Genomic DNA, 27,469 nt, shown 5'->3' on the forward strand with positions numbered 1-27,469 from the left:
GCACCCGGCCCAGGTGCTGATCTTTAAATGCTCCTGGCTCTCCTTTCTCTTTGCCCCATTTCTGTTTCAGGGCCAACTGGCTCATCGTGCCCCCTGACACTCAGCTTTCTCCCCAGGTCACACCACAGGCTCACCTAGATTGTGAAAAAACAAAACAAAACAAAAAACTATTGTGATGATTAGAAGCACTCTGAGATTCTTGGGCCAAAAAGCACTAGAAAAGCCCCAGCTGCTGGGGTTCCCCTTGGTGGGAGGTGCAGGGCACAGTGTGATCGGGAGTAGGCCAGGAAGCTGCTGATGCCACTATGCTTGTGCTCAGAGGGGCTGTCTAGTCCCAGGCCACCTTCTAAGAGCCACTCTAATGAGATCGATTCTCCAGTAGGCTACATTGGACACACAGAACACAGCAGAGGAAAAGCACACATTTGGCAGATAACAGCAGAGAACACCAAGGGCTGTAGGCTCCGTAGCTCTCAGCAATGGGTCATCAGTATCTGATTTAAAAGGAATTACCTATGTGACACGGATGGACCTTAACCCATGAGGGCTCTGTGAGCTCATCCCAGACTAGAGGTTTGAGCTCCCATCAGGTAAGGTTCCTCTCTGAATCCATGGCAAGCCTCAGGGTGGAAGGAATGAGGGGACAAGGTGATGGCTCTCTCTAGGTGTCAGCCCCTGGAGGGTCTGTGAGACCCAAAAAAGGAAGTGACCCAGGGCAGGGAGAGAACAGATGCCACCTTGTAACATTCACCATGGGGAAACTCATCCTGGCCTGGCCCTTAGCCAGCACCCACAAGAGGCAGCACTGCCATGGGGGGGCCCAGGAAGGATGCCACTGGCTCAGAGAGGCCCTGTGCTGGGAGCTATGGGGGCTGGGTATATGGTTCCTCCCCACAGCCTTGATGGCTTCTGAGCCCCCAAACAGCACACTCAACTATTCCCTTCCCCTGGTCCCAGGCTCTGCAGTGTCTGTGCTCACTGAAGCCAGTGACAGGAGGTCTTAGGGAGGCTGCAGCCCTCACACTGAGACCCTGGCCTCCCTGGACCCACCTAGCCCCTTGGGCTCATCGTCTTCATTCTGCTCAGCCTCTGCATCCAGCCCTGCCTCAGCACAGCCCCCCAGCAGCGGGGGGCTGGGGAGGTACTGGAGGAGCCGGCCTTCCCGCTTCATTTCTGCCAGCTCCTTGGCACAGCAGCTGGGTGTGTTGGTCTCATAGGTGTCGTGGAAGGTGTTGTAGTCTACCTCATAGAAGCCCTTTTCCAAAGTGAGGACTGGTGTGAATCGGTGGCCCCAGAGCACCTCTGTATCCATGTAGGAGCTCCGGGCTTGGCAGGTCATGCCTGGGAAAACAGAAGTTACATGCATTATGAGGCAATCATCCATCCATCCATCCATCCATCCATCCATCCATCCATCCATCCAATCATCCATCCATCCATCCATCCATCCATCCATCCAGATATGGAAAAAAAGGCAGGAAAGGGCAAAGATATAGCCATCCATCTATCCATCAATCCATCCATCCATCCAATCATCTATCCATCCATCCATCCATCCATCCAATCATCCATCCATCCATCCACCCAATCATCCATCCATCCATCCATCCAACCATTCATCATCCATCTATCCACCCAATTATTTATTCATCTATCCTTCCAATGATCTATCCATCTATCCTATCACCCATCCATCCATCCATCCACTCATCTACCCAATCACCCATCCATCCAATCATCCATCCATCCAGTCATCCATACATTCACGCATTCCTTCATCCATTCAATCATTCATCAACCATTTCATGAACATCTGCTTTGTGCTAAGCACAGTGGAGATGTAAAGCTGAATAAGACACGTCCTTGCCCTGGAGGAGTTCAAGGCATGGTGGTGGCAGAAAATTAGAAACCAACATGCAAGCTTCTGAAAGTCATTTCCTAGAGATTGGAGTGAATAGATGTTGGAACAGTTGAAGGCAGGAACTTGGTTCCTGAAAACAGCATTCAGGTCTAGAAGGTTGAGATGGGAAAAAGGCAGGAGAGAGCAAAGATAAATTCAGCATGAATGAACACGGAGAAGCTGACAGGCATTTGGAACATATGGGGATTGTTTTGAGTAGACACATATGGAGAGAGGGCTCCACACTCACATACACACAGGAAGAGGAGCAGACGCACACACAGAGCTTGGCTTCTTGATTTGAGGCTGCTCCAATGCCTCGCTTCCCTGTCTACTTAGCCCGTGCCATGCCTGTGCTATTTTTAGGTGTTGCTTTCTCTCCAGAGAGGAGAGCAGCTTTGTTTATGAATGAGGAGGCCTCTGTGCTTAGGGTCACAGGAAAGCAACTTTCTGATATTTAATCTTCTGGCCAAGGAAGGCATTAACTGTGCTGGTTGGGTGCTGAAGGCAACCATCTCTGGCTCCCACTTTGGGTTTTCTCTGGGAGGGGCTCATACAAACCAGACCCAGGTCCAAGGCTGCTTCTCAGCCCCAGCGCACCCACACAGGTGGGCCCACAGCCTGCTCTCTGCTCTCAGGGATGCCTGCCTGGGCCGGGCCTCTCCCTTCAGTCCTCACCCTTGTTGTCCCCACAGCCTTGGCAGAGAGGCCCAAACTGGGCCCTGAGCAGCCTAGACTATGCCAGATGTCTGCAGGCTCCCAGGGCCTTGGGAAAGGTGTGGGCGGGACCTTTCCCCTTTGGGCTCCTCCTGCTCCTCATGGGGTGTGGTAGCAGCTGCCCTATAGCTAGAGATCCTGCTGTGTCCCTTTGAGACATTGAGATCCTGCTCAATGCCTTTGGAAAGGATTCTCCAGGTGTCAGGTATAGTGCTCAGCACAGGGTGCTCCTCTCCATCCCGAATCCTCCCAACAGCCCTAGGAGATTGACTTTCCTCACTCTGCTGACAAGGTAAGCAGCTTGCTCAAACCCGCTCAGGCAGGATACAGCAGAGTTGTGCTACTCAAGCTGAGGCATGGATTCACAGCCCACACCTGGCTGCATGTGCCTGACAACCAAGCCATCCACATCCAGGACAGATGCCGGCTGGGGTCTCCTGCCCTATCTCCCTGGATCTCCCCTACAGTTTCTGGGACAGAGCAAGCATAGCCCAGGTTGTGGGAGGGGAAGGAGGACAAACCGTGAGGACAAGTGAACGGTGGGCTCCTGACTTTGAGGGAGGCATGGCTGGGGGTGCAGCAGGGCGGATAGCACTGGTTCCCTCCACTATGAGCCTGTGGGCGCTCTCCCCGCTGTGTGACTGGGGAGTGAGGGCAGCCTTAGAGAGTGGTCAGGCATGCTATGATTTGTCCCCATGTGTCTCACCCAATCCCTTTTTTGTGACTCCAGAGTGGAGCTCTTTCCCTGAAATGCAGCCTGGGTCCTGATTCTGACCCTGGAGCCAAGGACAGGGTGACCTGCAAGCCCCTAGCTCTGCAGGGGAAAGCTTCCTGTGTCCTGACTGTCCTTGGCCCCAGGGGCTGTCTGCCTGCCACCGTATGCTGCCTGCCAGGCTCCAGCCCCCAGCAGATGACCGAGCAGCCCTCTGTGGCACCAGTCCCTGGAGCCTGTCATTGCCCTCTCCTGGTTCCACCGACTTCAAAATGGGAAGGCTTGTGGAGTCTGGGTCTGAGTTCCCTGCCCGGCAGCCAGCTTCCTGGGGTCTGGAAGGTGTGCTTGGCCATCTTTCTGACAGGCCCCTAGTATTTTAGGGGGGCAGAGTGGTGAGAGAAGCTCCAGATTTGTAAGTGGAAGAGCTGAATATGAGCACTCACTGTCTACATAATGCTTTTGAGGTTCAGCTTCAACATCTGTAAAATGAGACTGAAGCCAGCCCTACACTGTTGTTTGCAAGAATTAGAAAAATAGACATGCATCATTCTGAGTGTGATTGAGTTTCTAGAACCCATCCTTAGGACCTGACCAGCTGCTCATTGTACCTGGTTGGAAAAAAAGGGAGAGAGAGACAGAGAGAGAAAGGGAGAGTGAAAGAGAAAGAGAAAGAGAAAGGAAGGCACGAGGAAGAAACAAAATACGCAGGATGTCGGATTTTGCTGGGGGTGGGGTGGGAACTAGGGTCCTCAGCCAAAGCTCAGGTGGTCCCAGGCCTTGGGATCCCTGGAGCCACCTCACAGAGGTCTGCCATGGCTGAGTGGCTGAGGAATGGGGGGGTCCTTGGTTACCAGCTGCCGGTGAGTCAGTAGCTGAGCAGGTAGGTGCCATGCTGGCACAAAAAGGGCATTTGCTTGGGCATACATGGATGTTGATGCCTCAGTATGGATGCACTGTTTTGTGTTTTTTTGTGAGAAAGGAGCCTTGCCTGCCCTGGGTTCACTAAGCCAACCTTCTGTAAGGACGCTGAGGGCTGGCTGCTCCAGAGGGGGCCCAGCCAGAAGAGCCCCTCCCCTGCAGCAAAGGTCCCTCCAAGTAAAGGATTGGTGAGAACCTTTTGAGTCCAGGAAATTCTGCATGCCCTCCTTTCCCAGTGATGAGACTCAGTGGGTAAGGAGAGCGGGAAGTCCACTAGTCCACTGTAAAGAAACCAGTTCGCCTTTGTTTCGCCCTGTTATTAGCAGAGCGATCCGACCAGCAAGCTCTTCTGGGTAGAACACTTGTTCCAAGAAGGGGCAGCTTGGCCTGTTGGAAACAAGTGCTGGCTCTGGGGTCCCCTGCCTCAATTTCCATCCTGGCTCCATCACTCAAAAGTGCTTGCTCTTGGGCAAATAATTTAGCCTGTCTGTGTCCCTGTTTCTTTATTTGTACCTTAATAAAAACTATCTTGGCTGGGCACTGTGGCTCACACATGTAATCCCAGCACTTGGGGAGGCCGAGACAGGTGGATCACAAGGTCAGGAGTTCAACACCAGCCTGGCCAACATGGTGAAACCTGTCTGTACTAAAAATACAAAAATTGGCTGGGCACGGTGGCGGGCACCTGTAATCCCAGCTACTCCAGAGGCTGAGGTAGGAGAATCACTTGAATCTGGGGGGTGTAGGTTGCAGTGAGCTGAGATTAGGCCACTGCACTCTAGCCTGGGTGACAGAGCAAGACCAAGACCCTGTCTCAAAAACAAACAAACAAACAAACAAAACAAAACAAAACAACAACAACACAAAAAACTCTACTATCTCATAAGGCGTGGGAGGACATTTGGCTGAATGATAGATGTTTATGGTTTAGGACAGTGCCTGAAAGTTGGGAAGCTCCCGTCAGTGTTAGCTATTCCTATTACTCCATCTTGAGTAGCAGTACCACTCAAACCACAATTTAGGGATTGAACATATTGCCTGTGCCACCCCAGGACTCTCAGGCACAGATCTGCATCTTCTTGAGTCCCAGTGGTCTAAGTCTGAAGTGTAAGTAGGGCCATCTGTGGCTGAGGAGGACAAAGCGCCTTACCTGTGGCTTCCACCATCCCTTCTAGAATGACCACGACTTCGAACTCCTCCTGATGCAGCTGAGCCTGAGACATCTCCCAGAAAGGGCTCTTCTCGTTGATCTCGTGGGAGATGATCAGAGGAGACACCAGGAAGAGGCGGTCGTCGCCCGTGTCGAAGCCCACGTTGATGTCGGTCTGGTTCAGGGGGATGAACTCCCCCTCTTTGGTCTGCCGGGACTTGATGAGCTTGGCTCGGATGGAGGCCTCTACGATGTGGGAGTTGCGGAGGTCACCCACCCGGAACATGAGGCACAGCTTCTCATCCCGCATGGAGATGACTGCGTTGTTGGAAAACATGAGAGTCTCAGCTCTCTTCTTGGGCTGGCTGATCTTGACAAACATGCATCCCACCATGAAGGCATTGACGATGGAGCCCAGGATGGCCTGGACCAAGAGGAGTATAATCCCCTCCGGACACTTCTCTGTGATGACTCGGAAGCCATACCCAATGGTTGTTTCAGTCTCAATGGAGAACAGGAAAGCAGACACAAAGCCACTGAGGTTTTCAACACAAGGAATCCACTCTTGGTCACCAACATGGTCCAGGTCACCCCGGATGTAAGCAATGAGCCACCAAATGAAGCCGAAGAACAGCCAGGTGACGGTGTAAACCATGGTGAAGACGAGCAGGTTGAAACGCCACTTGAGGTCCACCAGGGTGGTGAAGAGGTCACTCAGGTACCGGTAGGTCTCCTGGACATTGCCATGGTGCACGTTGCACTTGCCGCTCTTCTCCATGTAGCGCTGGCGTGGCTTCTTGCCCTCGGCCAGCAGGCGCGTGCGGTCTGTGGCAATGGGGACGTAATCGCGGGCCTGTTTGGGAATCTTCTTGGGGTCCCATGGAGTGACTCCAATCTCCATGTCCTGGTTCATGGCATTCCTAGAATCACCAGCCATAGCTGGGATGCTTTGAGTTAAAAAAGACACCATCAGGGAAGTGGGCTGTTCTGGTTCACTAGAACACAAGATCAAAGGCCACCCCCGCCCCGGGGCTCTCCCAGGCTTCTCCTCTGGATCCGGGGGTCAGGGTGTAAAATCCTCAAGGGCAGGGGCCTCACTGTCTTACAGGGTTCTTTTATATCCCTGGTACCTAGTACAGAGTCTAGCACATAATAGATGCTCGATAGCTGTTTGTTGAATGAATACATGAACAACACCTAGGTGCAAACAACACATTAAGTGTTAAAAGGGTTTGAGAAATGTGGCAGCAATTTAAAAAAGAATAATCACGACAGTTTATTAAATGTACTATGTCCCATGTATTCCATGTGGATTGTCGCTTATTATCACCACAGCAACTCCCTGGCATTGCATATTGGAATTCCCACTATCTAAACAATATATTGTTTGCTTATGAATCAGGCTTAATTCAAAACGTCTCTCTCCCACCATCAAAAGGTAAGCTCCACAGGGGCATAAGTGTGTGTTTGTTTTGTTCTGTGATATTCCAAGCACTTAGAACATAGCCTGGCACATAGATGTATTCAAAAAGTACTTATTGAATAATTGGATGGATAAATAAGAAAACGGGGTTCCAAAGAGGTTAAGTGACCCCCCAGGCCACCAAATATTAGGCAGAGCTGATATTTGGATTCCTGCTCATCTGGCCCAAGCCTGTGCTGTTTCTCTCATTCCTTACTATCTCCACTTATCTTGAGGCCTTTTAGCAGCAGACAGAAAGGAAAAGGCGGCACGTGTCTGATTTGTCGATTGATCACTCCTACCATCTGAGTGTTAAGTCTGCGGCCATCTGAGCACTTATTAAATTGACAAATTGCTGTGCAGGCCCGCCATTAGAAAATTTGATTCCCTGTCCTCTAAGAAGTTGAAATGGACAGGATGTTAATGGCCCCAAGGCTCTTCAAAGGGCATAACGTGTTTGTGGGGGTACCTGCCACACTCCCAAGAGATACCCAGACACCTGCACTACAGGTGTCAGATATTTCCCTCAAAACCCATTTGACATGCTTCAAGACTCTCATGCAGTTAGGAAAGACCTCTTTAATTAACCATAACAGACTACATTTCTGAACACTCAGAAGCCAGGCACTGCACTAGGACATTTTTATCCATTAGCTGATTTAATCCTCACAACATGGTTAGATAAATACTATTATTATCCCCCCATTTTTCAGAAGAGAAGAATGAAGCTCATGTAGCATGCGGCCAAGTGAGGTTCTGGGTCTAGGTTTATCTGGCTGCAGCCCGAGGCCTGACCCACAGCACTCACCACACAATGGCCAGCAGACACTGATGCTCCACAGCTCATGCTAAGGCTGATGACCTGCTCCCTCCGGAAAGTTCTATGAGCTTCCAGCCCTGGGAAATGTCACCTTAGGGATACTATCCTTCAACCTTTCTTCCTCTTTATAAGCAAGCTTTCCCTGAATTCGCAGGTACCCTCCTTCCCAGGTATAGGGTCCCCCAGGAACCCCCACTTACTCATCTGTCCTGATCGAGGAACACAGAATGCCTAGACTGCTCTGTGCCCTGGCCAGTTGCATGTCTTTTCCTGCAGACCTGAGCCCTGGAAACATTCCCTGGCGCTGAAACCCTGTTTAGGTTGTTACCAGAAATACTGAAAGATCAAACATGTTGCTAAACATGTAGGAATTAGCCCAACGTTAGGCCAAAGAACTCCATAACCCAGAGCCCTTGCTGCAGACGTACCTAAACAGAGCATCTCTTTTCTTGCTGTCTGTCATGAGGGCCACTGCAGCGCTCCACGTGTAAGTTCCCCTCATAAGTGCTTTGGAACTTGGTGCTTTCTTCTTTGGAATCTCAACTGACCCCATTTGGGGATGGTTTGGGTAGGAATTCCCCTGCCACCATTCTCACCATTCTGTGACTCCAGCTGCAGGTTCCACCAGGCAGAACACCAGGAAGCTGTGTCCCCAACAGAACAATCTGGAGAAAGGTCTGTCAACCACTGATCCGACTGCCTAATGGCAAACCAAGGTAGATTGCAGCTGTCCCGGGAAGTCAGATGACCCTGGCAGGCCTTTTCCTGTGCTGCCTGGGTGGTTATAGCAATTTTAAAGTAATCTTTAAAACGTCGTATCGAATGGTCATCTGAAGGGCTATTTGTCCCACACATCCACTGGCCATTTCCCATTCTGCATAGGGCCACCTGCTTCCTGCTCCCTCATGTGGCAGTTAACAAAGATAAATGAGACAAGGAGGAAAATGCTTGGGGCTATCTTTGCAGAATCCCAAGCAGGAATTTGCTCTGCCTTGTGTGGGGGACTTCATCCTGCAAACCTGATCACAGACGCTCGGAGATGCTGGAAATGCTGCTGTCCCAAAGCCCCGCGTATTCTGGACACCCCAGCTGTTGGAACCAAGACAGGGTTCCAATGGGGGTGCTGCTGCGGGCTCCCTGAGCCACTGAGGTTGGGCAGGGCAGGCACAGTGCCCACAGGAATGAGTCATCGGCCGGGGCACATGGGAACGCACATCCTCCTGTGCTCAGCTCTTTGGGGAAAACAGCTTGCTGCTGATTTTCTGCACTGTTTCCTTCTTTATTTTTAAACATACTTGCATACATTCTTGTAGGCGAAGGCTTTGTGCTGTACTAGAAATGGGAAAATGTTTTCTAGGAGACTTCAGCCCAGATAGGAGAACCTTTTGCGTCTGGCACATAGGAAAAGGTGGTTTACTTTTGATTTGATATTGGGATGCATTCCTGTGCACTGGAATCATCTGCAGAAGTCATTCCTTGCTCAACCCAGGGTAACATTTGGATTCTAACTCAGTGTCCAACAACCTGCTTTGTGGTCCAAAGAAAAACAAACTTAACTTTCTTTGCTCAGTTTACTCTGCTATAAATCCCAGATAATATCCTCTGCCCCTCCAGCCCTGGGAGCCAATTGTAGGGATTCTTCGAAGGAATACATGATACAAACATAAATATAAATAAAATAAACATACGTATTCATAATCTCTCCTCAAATTGAAATTTAATGCAATATCCCATTAACTCCATTTTAAAGATGAAGAAAGAGAGGTAGAGAATATCTAAGACAAGTAGCTAAAGGCCCAGTGGGCAATTTGCAGGGCAAGCATTGAGCTGACTGGCATGGAGCCTCTACTGTTCAGATTTCTTTTAAGGGTAAGTAAAATCCCCATCCTTGAAACCCTGGCTTCCAGTGTTGTGTGCCTATCAAGTCAAAAGGATTTTCAGGGACAATGGAGATGAAATTCTTTAATCACGTTTTTGAGATCCATTCTATTAATTATGTACTCATTAAGCACACATTAATTGAGGAACTACTGTAGCGGAGCCCCTGTGCTAGGAGCTGGACATAAAGCAGTGAAGAAGATAAATGCAGAGCCAGCCCTCCCATTGTTGATATTCTAGCATTTCCTCTTTGAAGCTAGGGTTTTTACAGAACTGTCTGTAGAGGACAGACAGGGAGGAATGCTGTGGCTGGCCTAGGCAAGCCGAACATCCTAGCTACTCTCTGCAGGATGCAGGGAAAGGCACTGACTTGAGCAATCCTATTAAGCCTCATCAAGCCTGTTACTGCTCTTCTTCCATCCTCTCCTGTTTCTGCGAATGGGAAGCTGTGCTGAGACATGAAGAAAGCTTTTGGAAAAGACAGAACTTCAAGTCCAGCAAAGTGGTTTAATCCCTTTGATAGGAAAACACAAGTGGAGAAAGACTCAAAAGAAGCAAAATCAAAGGCAGTTGTATTTCAGATGATGCATTAGTGAATCTGACTTCCATTTAGATGGACCTCTGGATTAAGAAGGTCAAACATCACGCACCCATAGGGAGGAAAACTTGGTGTCATGGCGTGGTCTAGAATGTCAGGAGTCGGGGCCACAGCAACTTGATAAGAGCCTTGCTTGGGGGTCAGCAGGGCTTCCTGGAGAGATCACTGGGCTGGGAGTGATTTTTCAGACTCAGTCTCCTATCTGTGATCACAAACATCTTTATCAATTTCCTACTTTCTCTGTCAGATATGCTGGATCAAAATGTACATTCCCTGAGCTTTGAAACATGGGATGAGGTTGGAGGAAGAGGAATGGAGGAGGGTGTGCTTATGTCTCATATGGAGATATTTGTATACTCTTCTATGGGAATATATATGACTGTACTCATAGGAAAATGCTCCAGACTGGTTGGTGAATAGGCTGCCCCACTCCCCTCAAGGCCCTTTAGGGTTAGCAGGAAGCGTTCAAGGTGTTACACTTGAATGTAACACCAGAATACATGCTGGTGACAGGGAAGGCACTTGTAAGTAGGCGGAATTCCAAGACATCCTGGTGATTCCTGCCCCCTTGTATACACCCCCTGAGGAACCCCAGGAAATCCTCACTCCCATGACTGGGGCATGTCATATGGCAGAGCTGACTTGAAGAAAGAAAGTTCATTGGGGGTGAGCTTGACCCAGTCATAAGCCCTTTGAAGGGACTGGGCTTTTCCTGAAGTAGGAGATTCAAATTATTAGAGGAATTAGACAGAGGGAGGTTCTCTTTTGCTGGTTTTAAAGATGGAGGGGGCCACAGAGCAAGGAATGTGGGTGACCTCTGGGAGCTGAGAGCAGCCCCCAGCTGAGAGCCAGGGAAAAAATGAGGACTTCAGTGCTACAACCACAAAGACCTGAATTCTGCCAGAACCACAGGAACTTGAAGGGGGCCCTGAGTTCCACATGAGAATGCAGGCCTTGCGGACACCCTGGTTTTGGCCTTGTGAGAACAGAGCAGAGAACACAGTCGCATCAAGCCTGGACTTCTGACCTACAGAACTGTGAGCTAATAAATGAGTGCTGTTTCCAGCCATTATGCCTGTGGTCATTTGTTATGGCAGAAATAGAAAATTCAGTACAGAAAGGGAAGCCGGATCATAAACAGTGAGGAAGGCTGACTCTGGCATCAGATGACCTAGGTTCCTATTTTGCCTGGAGCTGAGGCACATTTGGAAAAGTTACTTCCCTAAGACTCTGTTGCTTTATTTGCAAAATGGGGATAACAGGACTCACCAAAAAGAGCTGCTGCGAAGATGAAATGAAAAGTGTGTGTACAGTTCCTGGCTTACAGGAGCCCTCCTGAGAGGTAGTTCTTACGATTTTCCACCAGGGGGCAGGGCTGGGAAAAGGGGTGGGGCTGAGGGGCGCAGTGCTTCAAACAACTCAAGGATAAGGAAGGAGAAGAATCAAGAAGTCCCGAATTCCTACGGAGTGTCTGCATCGTGCTCCCACTCCCAGGAGAGAGACATTATCTTCAGTTTACAAAAGCGTAAAACAGGAGAGAGTTTAAAAACCTCGCCCGGAATCGCACAGCTAGTGCTGCAGGCTCTCCGGTTTCCGCATCAGCTGCTCTCAATGAGCGCATGCCTAGAGGCCCTGCTCCGCTGCAGCGCCTGTGGGATTGGGAACCGGTGCGCCCTTTCCTTCCCCCGCCCCGCCCCGCCCCCCAGAAGCCAAGCCTGAAGAATGTTCTAAGAACTTTCCCTTTCGCCCCTCCCACGACTAAGGCCCAGGTCCTAGGGGTTTCCCTTGCACCTTCATCCCTGGCCCTGCAGAGGCCTGCTTCTCGCTTCCAGGGTCGCCAGAGCGCCCCTCCCGCCACCCCTCGATCTCCTGGCCGGATCCTGGGAGAGAAGGAGAGGAGGTTGGGACCGGGGAGAGGGGCTGAGACAGGGGAAGGGAGCCTGGGAGAGATGGGGAGGGAGGCTGGGACTGGGGAGCCTGAGCGCGGCGGGAACCGGGAGCCCTGAGCGCCGCAACCTCTAGCCTGGCCTCGGAGTGTGACACAGGGGACACCCCTCACTCTGCGGGGGACGAAGGCCCCAGTGGGGCTGGATAAGGCGATGCTCGCCGCCTGGGTTTGGCCCCCTAGTCAGCTGCAGCTCCGCGGCTGCGGAGGCGGGGCTGGGGGATGCAGGCTGGGAGGGTGAGAGCCAGGAAGAGCCTGCGGAGGGGAGACAGAGGCCCTGTCCCCAGGGAACGGGCGTGGGGAGGCCTTTGGCAGTGCCGGGGACTCCCCCCCAGCGAGTCTCTCTTCCTTTCAGCGGCCCCTGCCACCCGGAGACTGTGCCCAAACCACACTGGTGGAGGTGGACAGGATCCTCCCAGGGGCCAGTCCTGGTTTCCCAGGTTTTCACAATTACTAATCTTAAAACAAAACCAAATTGTCTTCACGTGTACTAGAAGAGGTTTAATGGCGCAGAGCCTGGTGGTAATAAATCTTTAAAAACCCATCAGGTATTTCATTTAAAAACCTCACCATTTTGCAGCTCTTTGTGCTGTGTCTATTTTTGAATTCCTGAATGTTTTACGGGTTTACTTTTTGAACCTGTTTGTTTCATAGCACATGAGGGAGTAGGTGTGAAATCCCAGTGGAAACGGACACAGGGGTTCGCTCATTCAGTCAATTAGTCAATCAGTGAACCCCCACTCAACACCCACGGGGTGTTTGAATTATGTTGAGCTCTGGGGACACTTTGCTGGCATTCCTGTGCTTTCCATTCCTGGGGATCTGGCTAAAATGCAGGTTCTGATTCTCTAGGTCTGCGGTTTCCAGAGTCCACGGTTTTGCTAAGGAGCTGCAGTGATGTTGATGCGGCTGGTCCTCAGTGCACACCTGAGCAGCACGACCTCTCTGCCCTGGACACACGCTGCCATCACCTGGGAGCTGGACAACATGCTGATGCCTAGTCCCAGAATCTGGCCCCAGGTGAGTCCAACAGGCAATTAGATTGAGGACCCTTGATGCATTCTCTGTCCAAAAGGAGTTCCCGGTCTGGTGGGGAGTACACAGGAAAAAAAAAAAAAATCAGTGCAATAGAGAGTGAGAGAGAGGCCAAGGTGCAGTCTTGAATTTGGCTTGTCTGGGGCGGGTGAGGAAGGGTCAGGAAGGCCCTGGTGAGGAAGGCGCCCAGTGAGCAGGATGAAGTGGCAGAGACTTGTGGGCATGAGAACAGGGGAGCAGACAGTAATACAAGCTCGGGCATGGAATCCCTATTATGTGCCATCTTTGTGCTGAGTGTTTTTCGTGCATTGTATCATTTAATCCTCAAACAGATCTATTAAGTCTGGTTTAGTCGCCTCGTTTTACAGGTCACAAAAGCAGAGTGATTCAGTAGCTTGCTTCAGGCCACACGGTTACTAAGCTGTGGACTAGGTTTTGTCTGATTCACTGCTGCTGGGGAGGTTGTTCCTCCTGAGCCCTCTGGGTGTGACCAGGTTGTTCTGAGCCCCCGGGGGGATCAAGCCCTGAGAAAACTGGCCCTAGCTGGAGTCAGATCCACACCAGCCTGATCTGCACCAGGGAAGGAATTCATGATTTCCTGCTGTGTGGCCCACTGTGCACAGGCTGCCCAGCAGCTCGAGTCACTTCCCGCCAACCAGGGCTGTGTTCTCCCTCTCCCTCCTGCTCCCCTCCAGCATGCTCCCTATTCATCTAACAGCTGCTCCTCTTATTGTGGTTAGACTTTTTCTAACCACAATACTTGCCCCCAAAGGTCCCTGATTGCTCCAAGGAGATAAGGTGTCCATGCGTCCCAGGTAACACCTGCTGTTCTGGCATCATCAACAAGAGTGCCCCGTCACTCTCTGAAGGTCTGCTTGGACAATGGCCCCCACAGTAGAAACAAGAGCACTAACTAGCAGCCACTGATTTCATTCTTAACACCCTTTTACTGGATTCTCCTTCTTCTGAGGTAGGTCTGCCTCTGCCGGGAGTGAGGGTAAAGCCTCCTCACTCTGGAATTTCTCCGCTGGGCAGGATGTGCATGTCATAGTAACCAGAACCTGTGGGTCTTGTGCTGAGCCCTGCCACCTACACCCACGGCTGTGGCTGTGTGAGGTCAGTGAGTGCAGTTGCTGGATCGGGTTCTTCCAACACAGACACACTCTACATCCTTCTTGGTCCCGTGCAGTTAGTAGGCTTTCTCCTATTTTTATTTAAATGGGATGTCTTAGACCCTCATTTTCATATTTTGATGTAGAGAAACATTTTAAATATTGCATTGTGTTTATCCTAGGAAAAGCAAATATACAAACCCATGATAAATGTGACCAAAACTTACCCTGGGTTTGGGGGACATGGTAGGGGGTGGTGGGGACTGTGGTGAGCTGTACACACATGCAGTTCTAAAGCAGCAGCCGCTGCTCGCCTCTAGTTTATTGTTGCCTTGCTATGCCGTGGAGCCAGTACTGCAAGATCCTCCTTTTGCTTTTTCCAGAAAAGCTAGAAATTAAACTTTTGAAGATGAAATTTCTCTTTTTCCATGTTGACCACTAATTCAACAGTTTTGAAAAGTGAGCAAGCTGTAGAAGATCTATGTGTGAGTCAGATTCAGTCTGTCAGCTGCTGGTTTGTATTTCTGGGCTAGGGAGTCAGAGAGAAGCCTTTTCCTCCCGTGGCTATGTTGGGCTGCTTTTGTGAGTTAGGCTAAGAGTGGTGTTAGGAGTTGTGGTAGTGCCACTAGATTCCTCTCAGAGCCTCCCTGTTTGCACTAACAGATCTGCCACAAACATTACCTGCCAGTCCTCAGGACAATGAAGGCAGGAGGCCCGGCAGGAAGAGGAGAACTCAATCTGCAAGGCCCATGATAGCAGAGAGGGCCACCTGGGCTGCCCCCTCAGTGCCCATCAGCCTGGTTCCTGTGGTCCTAACTAGCTCTGTCTCCTTGCCAACAGCCTTGTGCTCCCCAGCCCCCTCCACCATGCAGATGGCTGCTATGACATCCCTGTTCCTTAAAGTGTGGGGTTCCTCGCTGCCTTCTCCTCCCCAACTGGCACCCCGTGCAAACCTGCTGCAGAGAACAGCGTCTTGGGCAATGGCAATAGTCCTCCAGTTCACCAACAGTAAAAATGGTCTCAATGGGGAGAGATTTCTGACTGCAAGCGTTCTGAGTCCTTCCAGAGGAGGGCTAGAGAGACAGGAGGGCGGATCAGGCAGCCTCCTGAGCTGGTTCCTGGCGCCGATGTAATGGATGCTGATTATCAGCGGTGGGGGCATCCGGGAAAGGATGGAAAGGACTGCAGAGCTGTGCGAGATGAGTGGGATGAGGCCGCAGGTGCTGATTTTTATGCCCAGGATGCTCCTGGCTGTCATGGACTCCCAGGGGCTCCAGGCATGCATAGCTCTTTCACCTCTTCTCCAAGCAGAATGCCCCAGAAAGGCCGCCTCTATTATCCAGAGTGGCTAGAGTCTCGGTGGCTGTGCGCGGGGACTGAGGGCCGGAATCAGGGCAAGGGGCTTTCAGTGAAACGCAGAGCCAGGCAGGGAGAGCGCGGATTTTGGAACAGTCTGTGTCAGATGAGACACTTCATCCCCGCGGAGCTGTCCGTGCACACGATGTTCTCTGATTGCCAAGCTGTTAAGGGCTCCGCGGAAGGGAGCTGCTGGGAAGGCGGAGGAGGCATCTCAGGCGGGTGAGGGGCTCTGCTGCATCGGCCTTGCTCAGACCGACCATCCCTGGGGAGCTGTCACTGGCACCCAGGTGTCCCCTTCTCAGCGCATCCCGTGCCTCCATTCTGGGCTGCCTCTGTCCCTCGAAGGGGAGCTCCCCACATGGTGGGTTTATTGTTGAGAACAAAGTTAAGATGTTGGCGAGGATGCAGGACTGAGGTTGATCCCAGAGTCACTCGGTTGTCCCTCATTTTGCTCAGAGACACCCTGACCGGGACAAACTCTTTAGGGAGCATCTTTTCTGTCTGTGCCACATTCTCCACGGCCTTTGCACTCTTTTTGCTTTTGCTTTAAACACGTCATCAATTCATTGCCTGCGCAGCTTGTACTGCCTTTTGGTTTTTCTTTGCAGAACAGCTCTGGAATTGAAGTGTGTGTGTGTGCGTGTGTGTGTCTGTGTGTGTGTGCGTGTGTCTGTGTGCGTGTGCGTGTGTGTGTGCGTGTGTCTGTGTGTGCGTGTGTCTGTGTGCGTGTGTGCGCGTGTGTCTGTGTGGGTGCACGTGTGTGTGTGCGTGTGTGTGCGTGTCTGTGTGCATGTGTCTGTGTGTGTGTGTCTGTGTGTGTGCGTGTGTCTGTGTGCGTGTGTCTGTGTGCGTGTGTGTGCGTGTGTCTGTGTGCGCGCGTGTGTGTGTGTGCGTGTGTGTCTGTGTGTGTGTGTGTGTGTGCGTGCGTTGCTGCTCTGGACTAGGAGGCTTACATGTGTTAATGCACTTGATCAGCTCAGCAACGCTGTGGAATAAGTGTTATATGTCCATTATTCAGATCAGGAGACTGAGATTCAGAGCAGGGAGGGAACTTGTCAGAGACCACATGGCTCGCAAGCAGCAGAACCTGGGTTTGAACTGACAGCAGCCTGACTTCAGAGCCCACGCTTTCCCACCCTCCTACTGCACACCCGTTGGAGTCCAGCCATCTTGGTTCTGAATCATAACCCTGACTCTCCTGGCCACATCCTGTGCTCCACATTACATGTTACTCTATAAGTTACCACCCCGGGTCTCTTTCCTATATAAGAGGTAGAAATACTACTTGTGGAAATCCTAATGTTCCTGATATCTCTGCCACTTTATCATGAAAAATCCTATCCTACCAAATACTGGTGTAATGTACTTGGCCCCCCTGGATTGGATCGGTATAGGTTAAGGGTAGATATAAGGTCTGAAATAATCCCAGTATTCCTAGTATGTGGAATTATTATCACAGAATAATAATGGCAGTTTGCATCTCTGTTGGGCTCTTCCAACTCCGGCGTTGGCTCATGAGAATCCTATCACGTTAGTCCCCTTTTATAGTTGGAGAGTAGGGCTTGCCAGAGGGCACACTAATTTGGGTTAACTCATTCCCAGGATTCTGGCATTGTAGACACAGAAACACCTACTGTGAAGTTTTATGTAATACAAACACTGAAAGATTTAGCAATAGGTCTGCCAGGCGGCCCTGACTTCTGGCTGCACAACAGAGGGGGGCAGTTGGTGCCAAATGGGGCAACAGAAAGTGAGTTTGGGGCCTGCAGAGCCTCGGGTAGCCCAGACAAGCGGGAGAGAATGGGCTGCTCATTCCAACTCCATCCTTGGAGGATTCCCCACCACAAGTCTAAGGAAGTACTAAAACCTCATGCATTATTTTCTGATATCTGGAGAGAAACACGCACCCTAGAAATGCTGTGGACTGATTCCACAGTTACTTTGTCATTAAAGAAACCAAAATACTGAGAGGTCACCATAAACACAAAAAGGCAGGGAGAGAAGGATTAAATGGTGTTTCATGTAAGGATTTTTAAAGGGAGGCAGAATTCTAGTCTGAAAGGAGAGCAGGCAGACCTGGCATTTTGCTTGAGGAGTTCAATTCTTTGGAGAAAATACAGAGACAAAAAGACCATTTTGATGGTATTTAAAATATCCCTCTGTCCAGCATATCTAAGTGAGTCTAAATATATTCAGCAGTTTTTTAAAGGGCAGATATCAGGCCCGATTCAAGGTATGGAATATAGATTTGAAAGGCTTAGTGACAGGTGAGTGCCTTTCAAGTAACTTAGCATCACAGACGAAGCCCGTGATTGAGCACTGCACCTATGGAGTAGGCGCGTGAGCTTGTGACTGAGTTTCCCACCTACCAGCCTCCCATTTGCTTAGGATGAGTATTTTTCCGCCCTCTTTGGTGAGCCGCTGTGGGCCACTCGCCACTCCTTACACCCCTTCCCTTTAATACGTAGCTGTGGCTTCCTTGCAAAATCCACATGCACCCTCCTGGATCCCACAGACGATGTATGAAAAATCATGGCCATGAAAAGGGCACGGAAATCAAATTAATTAATTTTGCCTTTTCCCCACATTTGTTTCTGTCTGTCTGGTGCTTTTCCTTTTTAAGCCTACCATCTCTTTGAAAGTGAGCCGCACAGTGATAATCCATTTTCCTCATTGTAACCCCACAGTGTATGTAGTCCACATTAAATAATAAAAGGGATTAATAATTAAATCAAAATGAAAAACCACTTGTTTCCTCTCTATAACCCAAGGGACAGATTTCCTGGGCTGGTGCCAATTTATCAGTGATGATTAGGCAATATGAGGTAGAAGTGCACAGAGATGACAGCCTGAAAGCAAGATAAAGAGAATTTGAATATATTCATATACAAGTGAACAGGATCAGATGGTGCGGGAAGGTAAATGTGAGAAAGAGCCAGGGAAACTGGATATAACAGATAAAATCCCAATAATTATAGCTACCTACTGGGGCTGTACCATATACCCAATTTTATTCCAAATGCTTTACATGTATAAACTCATTTAATCATTTCAGAAAAGTTATCAGGTAGATACTGTTCTCCCCATTTTATAGATGAGAAAACTGAGGTGCAGGAGGGTGAGTCAACTGCCCCAAATCTAGTAAGTGATTGATCTGGATTTGAACTCAGATTGAGTGACCCTTGAGTCACACTCAATGTCTGAGCAACTCCACAAAAATGGAATGCTTAAATGATCCAAGAAAGAGGAGAGAGACAAATATCGTGGGAGAAGAAATGAAACAGAAAAGTCCGGTGAGAATAAGAGAAAAACAAAGTGAAAGAAGTAAGAAAGGCCAGCAGTGGTGGCTCAGACCTGTAACCCAGCACTTTGGGAGGCCGAGGCAGGTGGATTACCTGGGGTCAAGAGTTTGAGAAGAGCCTGGCCAACATGGTGAAACCCCAACTCTACTAAAAATACAAAAAAAAATTTAGCTGGGCATGGTGGTGAGCACCTGTACTCTCAGCTATTCGGGATGCTGAGGTATGAGAATCCTTGAACTCAGGCAGCAGAGGTTGACAGTGAACCGAGACTGCGCCACTGTACTCCAGGCTGGGTGACAGAGTGGCACTCTGTATCAAAAAAAAAAAAAAAAAAAAAAAAAAAAAAAAAAAAAAAAAAAAAAAAGAAAGAAAGAAAGAAAAGAAAGAAAAAAGAGAAAAATTAGACTGAGTTGAGAATGAAAGAAGAATAAAAAAAGCAAAGGATAAGGAAAGACAAAGTGAAGTGTACGTGGATGTGGGCGTCAGAATGAAAGCTGAGGAGGAAGAAAGAACAGATGAGAGACCCAGCTGAAGGGAACTGCGTCTTGGTGCTTGCCATGGGGTACTGCTCATGTGCTATCTTATTTGACTTTCCCATGGCATTTCAAGGTAGGTGTTACCAGACACATTTTACAGAAAGAGAACTGAAGGTCTGAAAGACGAATGTCCAAGGTCACACAATTAGTGACAATTACAAAAGGCCAAAGAAAGAAGCTGAAGAATAGCAAATAAATGGGGAAACATACTGTACTCATGGATTGGAAGACTCAATATAGTAAAAATGTTGATTCTCTCTGAATTCATATACAGAATTCAATGCAATTTCTATCAAAATATCACAAGATTTTTTATAGATATAGATAAAATTATTCTAAACTTATGTGAAAAGGCAAAGCAACTAGAATAGATAAAACAATTTTGGAAAAGAATAAAGTGGAAGGAATCAGTCTACACAAGTTCAAGACTCATTACATAACTGCAGTGATGCAGACTATGTGGTATTGGCAGAAGGATAGACACATAGATTGATGGAACAGAACAGAGAACCCAGAAATAGACCTTTGCAAATATGCCCAACTTATTTTTGACAAAAGTGCAAAAGGAATTCAGTGGAGGAAAGACGGTCTTTACAACAAATGGTGCCAGAGCAATTGCACATTTTTAGGCAAAAAAAGAACCTTGACCTAAGTCTCAGACTTTATACCAAAGTTAATTCAAAATACATCATGAACTTAAATATAAAACAATAAAACTTTCTAGGGAAAAACACGGGAGACACTCTTCAAGATCTAGGGCAGGCCAAGAGTTCTTAGACTTGACAAAAAAAGCACAATCCATAAGAAGAAAAACTGGTCAATTAAACTTCCATCAAATTAAAAATACTTGCTCTTAAAGACTCTGTTAAGATGAAAAGGCAAAATTACAAAGTAGGTGAAAACATTTGTAAATTACATATCTGACTGACAAAGGACTGGTATCTAAAATATATACTTACAAATTCTCAAAACTCAACAGAAACAACAAGAAAAGCCAATCAAATTAGAAAATGGGCAAAAGACATGAGAAGACATTTTGCTAAGGAGGATATCTGGAGGGCAAATAAGCACATAAAAAGATGGTCAACAGGCCAGGCGTGGTGGCTCATGCTTGTAATCCCAGCATTTTGGGAGGCTGAGGTGGACAGATCACCTGAAGTCAGGAGTTTGAGACCAGCCTGACAAACATGGTGAAACCTCGTCTCTGCTAAAAATACAAAAATTAGCAAGGCATGGTGGCACGCACCTGTAGTCCCAGTTACTTGGGAGGCTGAGGCCAGAGAAGCGCTTGAACTCAGGAGGCAGAGGTTGCAGTGAGCCGGGATCACGCCACTGTACTCCAGCCTGGGCAACAGAACAAGGCTCTGTCTCAAAAAAAAAAAAAAAAGTCAATGGCATTAGTAATCAGGGAAATGCAAAATAAAACCCCAATAAGATAGGACTAGAATGGCTAAAATATGAAATAGTGACAATAACAAATATTGGCAAAAATGCAGAGAAACTGGATCACTGGTACATTGTTGGTGGGAGTGTAAAATGGCATAGTCACAATGGAAAACAGCTTGAGAGTTCTTTGAAAAAAAAAAAATACTAAACATACAACTACCAGATGACCCATCAATTACACTTCTGGGCATTTATCCCAGAGACATAAAAACCTATGTACCTGTGTTCACACAAGAACCAGTATACAAATGTTTATAGCAACTTTATTCATAATTGCCCCAAAGTGAAAACATCCCAGATGTCATTAAGTGAATGGTTAAACAAGCAATGGTACCTCCCCACTATGGAGGATTCCCACTATGGTACATTCCCACTACTCAGCAATAAAAAAACCACAGACACATACACACACCTCACCCCCACCCCCAACAAGCACACAGGTACACCCCTGAATGAATCTCCAGAGAATTTTGTTGAGTGAAAAAGGCCAATCCCAAAAGATTGCATACCGTATAATTCTACTTACATAACATTCTTGAGATGACAAATACAGACAAGTGATTGCCAGAGGTTAAGGAGAGGGTGGGGTGGGATGGAAGTGGGCGTGGCTATTAAAGGGCCACATAAGAGATACTCCTGGTGACAGAAATGTTGTTTTCTTATCAGTTATCTATTCGTTTTGATGGTGTACTACAGTTTTGCAAAATATTACCACCGAGAGAAACTGGATGAAGGGAATGGTAGATCTCTGTTCATTATTTCTGAAACTGCATGTGAATGTACAATGATTTCAAAATCAAAGCGTTTAGTGGAAAAATAAGGAATGACTGCAGTAAAGAGATTGAGTTAAAGAAGCATAAATGCACTAAACGGCATCCATGATCAAGAGAATGAGTGAGGCTGGGCGCGGTGGCTCACGCCTGTAATCGCAGCACTCTGGGAGGCCGAGGCGGGCGGATCACAAGGTCAGGAGATCGAGACCATCCTGGCTCTACTATCTGAGACCATTGATGAAACCCTGTCTCTACTAAAAATACAAAAAATTAGCTGGGCGTGGTGGTGGGCGCCTGTAATCTCAGCTACTCTGGAGGCTGAGGCAGGAGAATGGCGTGAACCCGGGAGGCGGAGCTTGCAGCAAGCCGAGACCGCGCCATTGCACTCCATCCTGGGCTACAGAGCAAGACTCTGTCTCAAAAAAAAAAAAAGAGAGAATGAGTGAAAAAAAGACAAAAATGGAGGGGAAAAAAGAACCAAACTGAGAAAGAGAGAGAGGGAGAGGAAGAGAAAGGAAATAAAATGTGACCAAGCATGAGTGTTTAGGGGGAGTCAGGGGGCATTGAAAGAGACACAGGAGAGGTGGTTGGGGCTGAGGGCGGCTGCAGGCCCAGGCCTCCCTGCCTACTGCCCTGTGTCTAGCCTTGGCTCCCTCCTCTCCAAACCACTCCCTGGGCCCCTTCTACCCTTTCACCAGCAAACCTGTTTCTCAAGCCCCCTTAGAAGCCTTCCCTGCTCCCCCGGGGCAGCCTGCCTTCACCCCTGCGGCTCCTGTGCCTCTCCCTAAGGGCATGCAGCACCAATGCTGGAGTCTCTCCGGCAGCTCTGCCGCCCCCAGGCAGTGATCTGAGAGCTCCTAGGTTGGCAGGCCTGGTGTGTAAGATCCGCCCCCTCCCCCGTCGAGCTCAGGTGCCTACACAAGGTCTGGCCTGTGATGAGAGCTCCCTACTCACTTTTTGAGGGAGTTCATGTGGAGAAGGACACTTCACAAAGCAGCCTGACTTGGCTGGGGAAGCGTTCATACTGTGACATCCACTGGGCCGTTCCTGGGGCCTGGCACCCATGGCTTCTGCTGGCACTGCTGGACAGCCCCCTTGCTGGAGCAGAAACTGCACCTCCCACTGCCCCGGGCTCTAGGCACCAAGTCCTCAGCAGTGCCGTCCTCCCTGGGGTTGGGGGAGTGGGGGGCACACTCTAAGGAGGAGACACAGGTTTGGTCCCAGGAAGCATCTGAGGTCCTCTTGGTTCTTGCACTGCGCCCCACTCCCATTTTCCTTTCTGAGCAGCAGGAAATAATGTAAGATGATAGCATTGGACCTCCCTGATTGTAAAGTGGGGTGCCTGAAACCTGAGAGAAGGTATAGGGTGGGCAGCACACCCAGTCCCGGACCACCGAGTCAGGGGATGAGAATGAGACTCTGAGTTTGCTCTCTCCTTCCCTCCCCAAGCCTCCATTTCTCCCCCACCCTCACCCTTTCCTGTCCCCCATACTCTCTGGCCACCCTACTGATTGATCCCTGGTGACCAGGAAGTGCCATTGCCACCTGCCAACTGGTCAGATGATCCATGACCTTTGCCCTCAGCTTGCTCTGGTCTGGAACGATAATGGATGTTAACAGTTTAAGCACTAGCCAGGATCTCCAGGGTTACATGTGAAAGCTTTGGCGCTACCCTTTAACTTAGCACGGCTCTTGGCAAGGGTTCCCACCATCCTGGGCCCTGTTGACTAGAATAGCTCCCTTATCACAATGTCAAGGTAGGAGGAGCTAGATAAGCTGCTGCTGCCCAGGCAGGGCCTGCAGAGGCAGCCGCTCACGCCAGCCCTGGCTGACAGAACGTCAGAAGGGGAAGCTGTCCACTCTGTTTTAAAACAATTCCAGAGAAAGCCACTCCACATGTCTTTTTGAAAAATACACTCAGGTATTCTTATTCAAATACCTTACTACATTCCTTTGAACTGGAACTCCCAGTCTTCTTGTTTTTTCTTTAGAAAAAAAAGAACAGAAAGATTTCTCCATGTCTGACAACTATCTTAACAGTTATCTGATGACGGATCTGCTCTTGGAAAACACTGCCAGCCCTCAATGACCTGTCTATAGCTCACGCACAGTGAACATTTTCATCCAAAAATAGCCCCTTTGAGCTACCTATGGATTCCCTGACCCCTGACTTCTCTCCACCATCCTTGCACCTCCAGCCTAAATGGTCAATCAGTATTGGCTCAGAAAATGCAAGTGTTTGCTAATATTCTCCTAAACAAAAAGCATAACCCTGCCCCAATGATCACATTCCAAGGTTTTCAAAAATTAATGATTTCTGGCACATGATAGGTGATCAAACGAATGGTTGTTGAACCAGAAAAAAAAAAAAAGCAGCAACAATGCAGAAGTGGATGCAGTTTTCAAGTACATGAAAGCACAGCACACCCATTTGTGGCTTCACCCACAGCAGGCAGGAAGAATCAGGTGATTTGAAGGGCAAATGGGAACCAGAGAATGGGCATTCTAGTCATTTCTTCCCTCCGTGGCGGCTTACTTCATCACAGATGACTAGAGCAGCCTTCAGAGTCTCCCAGATTCCTGGACAAGAAACCCAGTCTGGTGCTTGCAGAAAGCCCCAAAGGGATCTTGCTTGGCACCAGGGACAGCGAGGCTGAAGAATGCTGTGACAGAGCCACACACGTCTCTGCTGGAGCCACGGACAAAGAGCTCTGCACTGCTCAGGACATGCCAGCTGACTCCGGGGAAGCCATGGTGGGGAATCCCAGTAAGAGCTAACTTCGTCCCAGAGAAGACAGCTAAGCTTTGGGGACAGCCCCGGGCACAGTGAATGTGGCGCAGGTTCTCTTTGACCCCCTCACCCTTGGCTCCTCCTTTAGCTGGACTGCTTGCTGCATGGAGCACATTCATTTTCTGTTGAATGCAGGCAGGCTACTTCAATACAAATGCTGCATGTGAGTAATGCCAGCGGCTTCTAGCAGCTTTTGGAGAGGCCAGAAAACAGCTACGCCTGAGTGGCTGGTTCCCTTTCTGTTGGAGAGCTAGGTCTAGAACATTGTTCTGGGGACAATCCCTGTGCTTTGTGGAATGTATAGGCAAATTCTCCATCCTTTCTTTTTCTTTTTCTTTTAGAGATAGGGTCTTGCTATGTTGCCCCAGTTGGTCTTGAACTCCTGGGCTCAAGTAATCCTCTCACCTCAGCCTCCTGAGCCAGCAAGTTCTCTATGTGCTGTTTCCTCTCTTTCAATGGTGGCCTTGCTGATGCTCTTCCAAGAAGCACATACCCTGTTCCCCGGGTCTCCCATTAAAGGCCTTATGCCTCTAGGCAGAATGGTGCCATCTCAGGTGGGCTCCATAGATAGTTTAAAATGCCAGCCAAGCGGACCAAGCTCTTTATGCCAGAGTCCAAGCATGGGCCTCTAACTCCCACATCATTCGCTCTGCCCTGTTCATTCCTCAGATTCCGGGAAGCCTGAGGGCCTCATTCAGCCGGAGGATGCGATTTACACCTGGCTTTGAGGAAAAGCAGGGACATGGGAAGACCAGAGCAGCTTTCAGAATTAGATTTTGTTAGTAGAAAGACCCTGGATTTAAAGCCAGAGGACAAGAGTTTTGGAGATAACAGTGCTGCTGCCACTTAGTGCTCGGAATTCTGCTACCCTTACTCTCATCTGTAAAACAGAAGAAATAAGCTCTGCCCCACAGGACTGGTGTCAAGATGAACTCATGTAAACGTATCTAGCTGAGCACCTTGGTTTCATAAATATTAGACTTTTCCTCACATGGACAAGTGCTTTGGGAACCAGAAAGCCCGATAAAGCATGGCTTATGATGAAAACAAGGTATGTTTTCCAGTCATACCTAGGAGAGAATCTCCCTTTATGAGCTGTGCACCTGAGGCAAGTTGCACAGCCTCTCTGGGCTGCAATTTTTCACCTGGAGAATGAAGATGGTAATCTCAGCTTATTAAAAGGATTGAAGCAGAGTAAAATGTTTGGAATGTTCCTGTTGATCTTCTTCTGGTGTTTGAAAAGGCTCCTGGAACAGGTTCTGGGCTGGCCTTGCTCACCCTGATGTTCGGGGTAGGCCCTAGAACTTTGGGGGCTGGACCTGAGGACCTCCACAGCCCCCAGGGCAGGAGAGCCCTGCTTGAGGGAAGGCGCACATAAAACCAGGGACCACCAGCTCTGCAGGGAGAAGCACTGACTTAAAGAGAAGGGGAGCAATGACATGGCCGCCCTTCCCTGTTCCCTATCTTCTGTTCTCGCAGCCTTGACCCCTGGCCTTTCTGAACCGCTTGAAAGCTGTTTAAAAGGAGATAGGGAGGTACGCAGGAAGTGACTCGGGGAGCGAGAGGGGCAGAAATCACAAGGCCGTGTTTCCAATTTGGCCACACTTAAAAGAGAAAGCAAGATTAGGCTGGGGATCTAAGGCTGAGGGGTGCACCGCCCCCACCCTGGCCCTCCCTGCTCCCATTTGAAGGAAGAGTCCTACCAGGTGAATAACATCCTCCCCACCCCACCCACTCCTGGCCACTGTTGCCTCTCAGACCACTGCTGGGAGATCTGGGGCACCCCCAGGTAGCCCTGGTCTAGTGCCAGAAGTTAAGGTGTTTATGGCTGGGCTCCCAACGCCCAGGGCAGCCTGCAGCCACGGAGATCTCCAATTTCCTGGCTAAACTTGGGACTTGCCCTAAGCTTTTCCTTATCCCCCCTGGCTACCAATCTAGCAGGTTCCCTGTGAAAGCCTGCTGCCCGGGCGATGGACACCTGAGGGTGTCGTCCTGCCCTCCAGAACCCGCAAGCTGGGGGAGAAATGGAGGAGGAAAAGAAGACAACTTACTTGTTGAGATCAGAGCTTCGGAGTCCCACTGATGCTAACTTCTGGGGTGTCCCTTAGCGGCAGTGCAGGGGTGCTCAGGGCTTTTGAGGGGACTCCCCAGCCCCTGCCATGACCCCACGGAGGAGCTGTAGCTGGAACCTCTCCCTGTCGTGGGGTCCTGTGGGCAGAGGTACCTAAGCCATCCTGTCCCTTCACTCGCGGTCCCTTGGGTCACTCCCTTTCTCTAGCGAGAGCAGCTGCTGGAAGCAATCTCAGTCTCTCTCTCTCTCTCTCTCTCTCTCTCTCTCTCTCTCTCTCTCTCTCTCTCTCTCTCTCTCTGTGTGTGTGTGTGTGTGTGTGTCCCCTCCTCCCTCTCCTCTCTCCCTCTGTCCCTGGTACAGATGAATCTCTGGGTAGTAACGCGACTGGAAGGGCCACCGGCATTGGCGGCGGGGGACGGGCTGGGGTGGGGCGGGGGCTCCATGTGATCGGGGACGCCGTCAGCTCGGTAGGACTGGGAGGGAAGAGGAAGGCGGAGAGAGAGCCCGGCAGGCATCCAGCCCTCCGCTCGCGTCCCCGCGGCCCCTGCACCCTCCCCGGCTCCCCTGCACCCGGCTGCACCCCTGCTGCAGGGTGCCGGGGACGGAGACCTGCGCGCGCGCGTGAGCGCCCCATGCCTGTGTGTGAGCGCCGCGTGTGCACGCGTGTCCGTGTGTGAGCGCCGTATTTAGTGGGTGCGGTGGAGCAGACAGAAAGAAGGGAGAAACTATTAGGGCAGAAATCTTGGCTCGGAGCCTCGGCGGGGCTGCTCAGTCGCTCTGCGGTGCGCTAAGCTGGCGGTTGGCAGCATTTCGCTGTTTCCCGAGAGGGATGGAGCAGATGGGGGAATTCCTTTGGGAAGGCGGGGGAGCCACAGTCTGGGCACTACATCCCCCGCACGACGGCTCTGGCTCCCGCAGTGGAGTGAGGGTCCGGGGACCTGATC

At 49.8% G+C, this 27,469-nt stretch overlaps 2 protein-coding genes across 8 annotated transcripts in view; one reads left to right on the top strand and one right to left on the bottom strand.

Annotated features, from left to right (window-relative positions):
* On the bottom strand, positions 1 to 26,890 carry KCNJ5 (potassium inwardly rectifying channel subfamily J member 5). Of its 3 annotated transcripts, none has more exons than XM_017871195.1 (3): positions 26,506 to 26,890; positions 5,398 to 6,344; positions 1 to 1,341 (listed from the first exon to the last, which is right to left on the bottom strand). In XM_017871195.1, exons 2-3 carry the CDS (start codon positions 6,332 to 6,334, stop codon positions 1,019 to 1,021), a joined length of 1,260 nt encoding a protein of 419 aa, XP_017726684.1. In that variant the 5' UTR covers positions 6,335 to 6,344; positions 26,506 to 26,890; the 3' UTR covers positions 1 to 1,018. The 3 variants fall into 3 exon arrangements, with proteins under 3 accessions (XP_017726684.1, XP_017726686.1, XP_017726685.1); XM_017871197.1 differs by lacking the exon at positions 26,506 to 26,890 and adding an exon at positions 20,691 to 20,718; XM_017871196.1 differs by lacking the exon at positions 26,506 to 26,890 and adding an exon at positions 8,276 to 8,346.
* The window catches only part of KCNJ1 (potassium inwardly rectifying channel subfamily J member 1), a 71,795-nt gene continuing 56,222 nt past the window's right edge, over positions 11,897 to 27,469 (top strand). For 2 of the 5 annotated variants that reach the window (XR_001885395.1, XM_017871182.1), the window contains exons 1-2: positions 11,897 to 12,055; positions 12,953 to 13,120. Coding sequence is in view for 3 of the 5 variants with exons in the window: in XM_017871182.1 (XP_017726671.1) it covers positions 12,998 to 13,120 (123 nt within the window). In the remaining 2 variants the exon portion in view is untranslated. Of the gene's footprint in view, positions 12,056 to 12,763; positions 13,121 to 25,123; positions 25,656 to 27,469 lie in introns of those variants that run through there. The other 3 variants (XR_001885394.1, XM_017871184.1, XM_017871183.1) reach the window with 3 other exon arrangements.

Source organism: Rhinopithecus bieti, unplaced genomic scaffold (genome assembly GCF_001698545.2).
Source record: "Rhinopithecus bieti isolate Rb0 unplaced genomic scaffold, ASM169854v2 scaffold_5750, whole genome shotgun sequence".
In the NCBI taxonomy this organism is placed as follows: domain Eukaryota; kingdom Metazoa; phylum Chordata; class Mammalia; order Primates; family Cercopithecidae; genus Rhinopithecus; species Rhinopithecus bieti.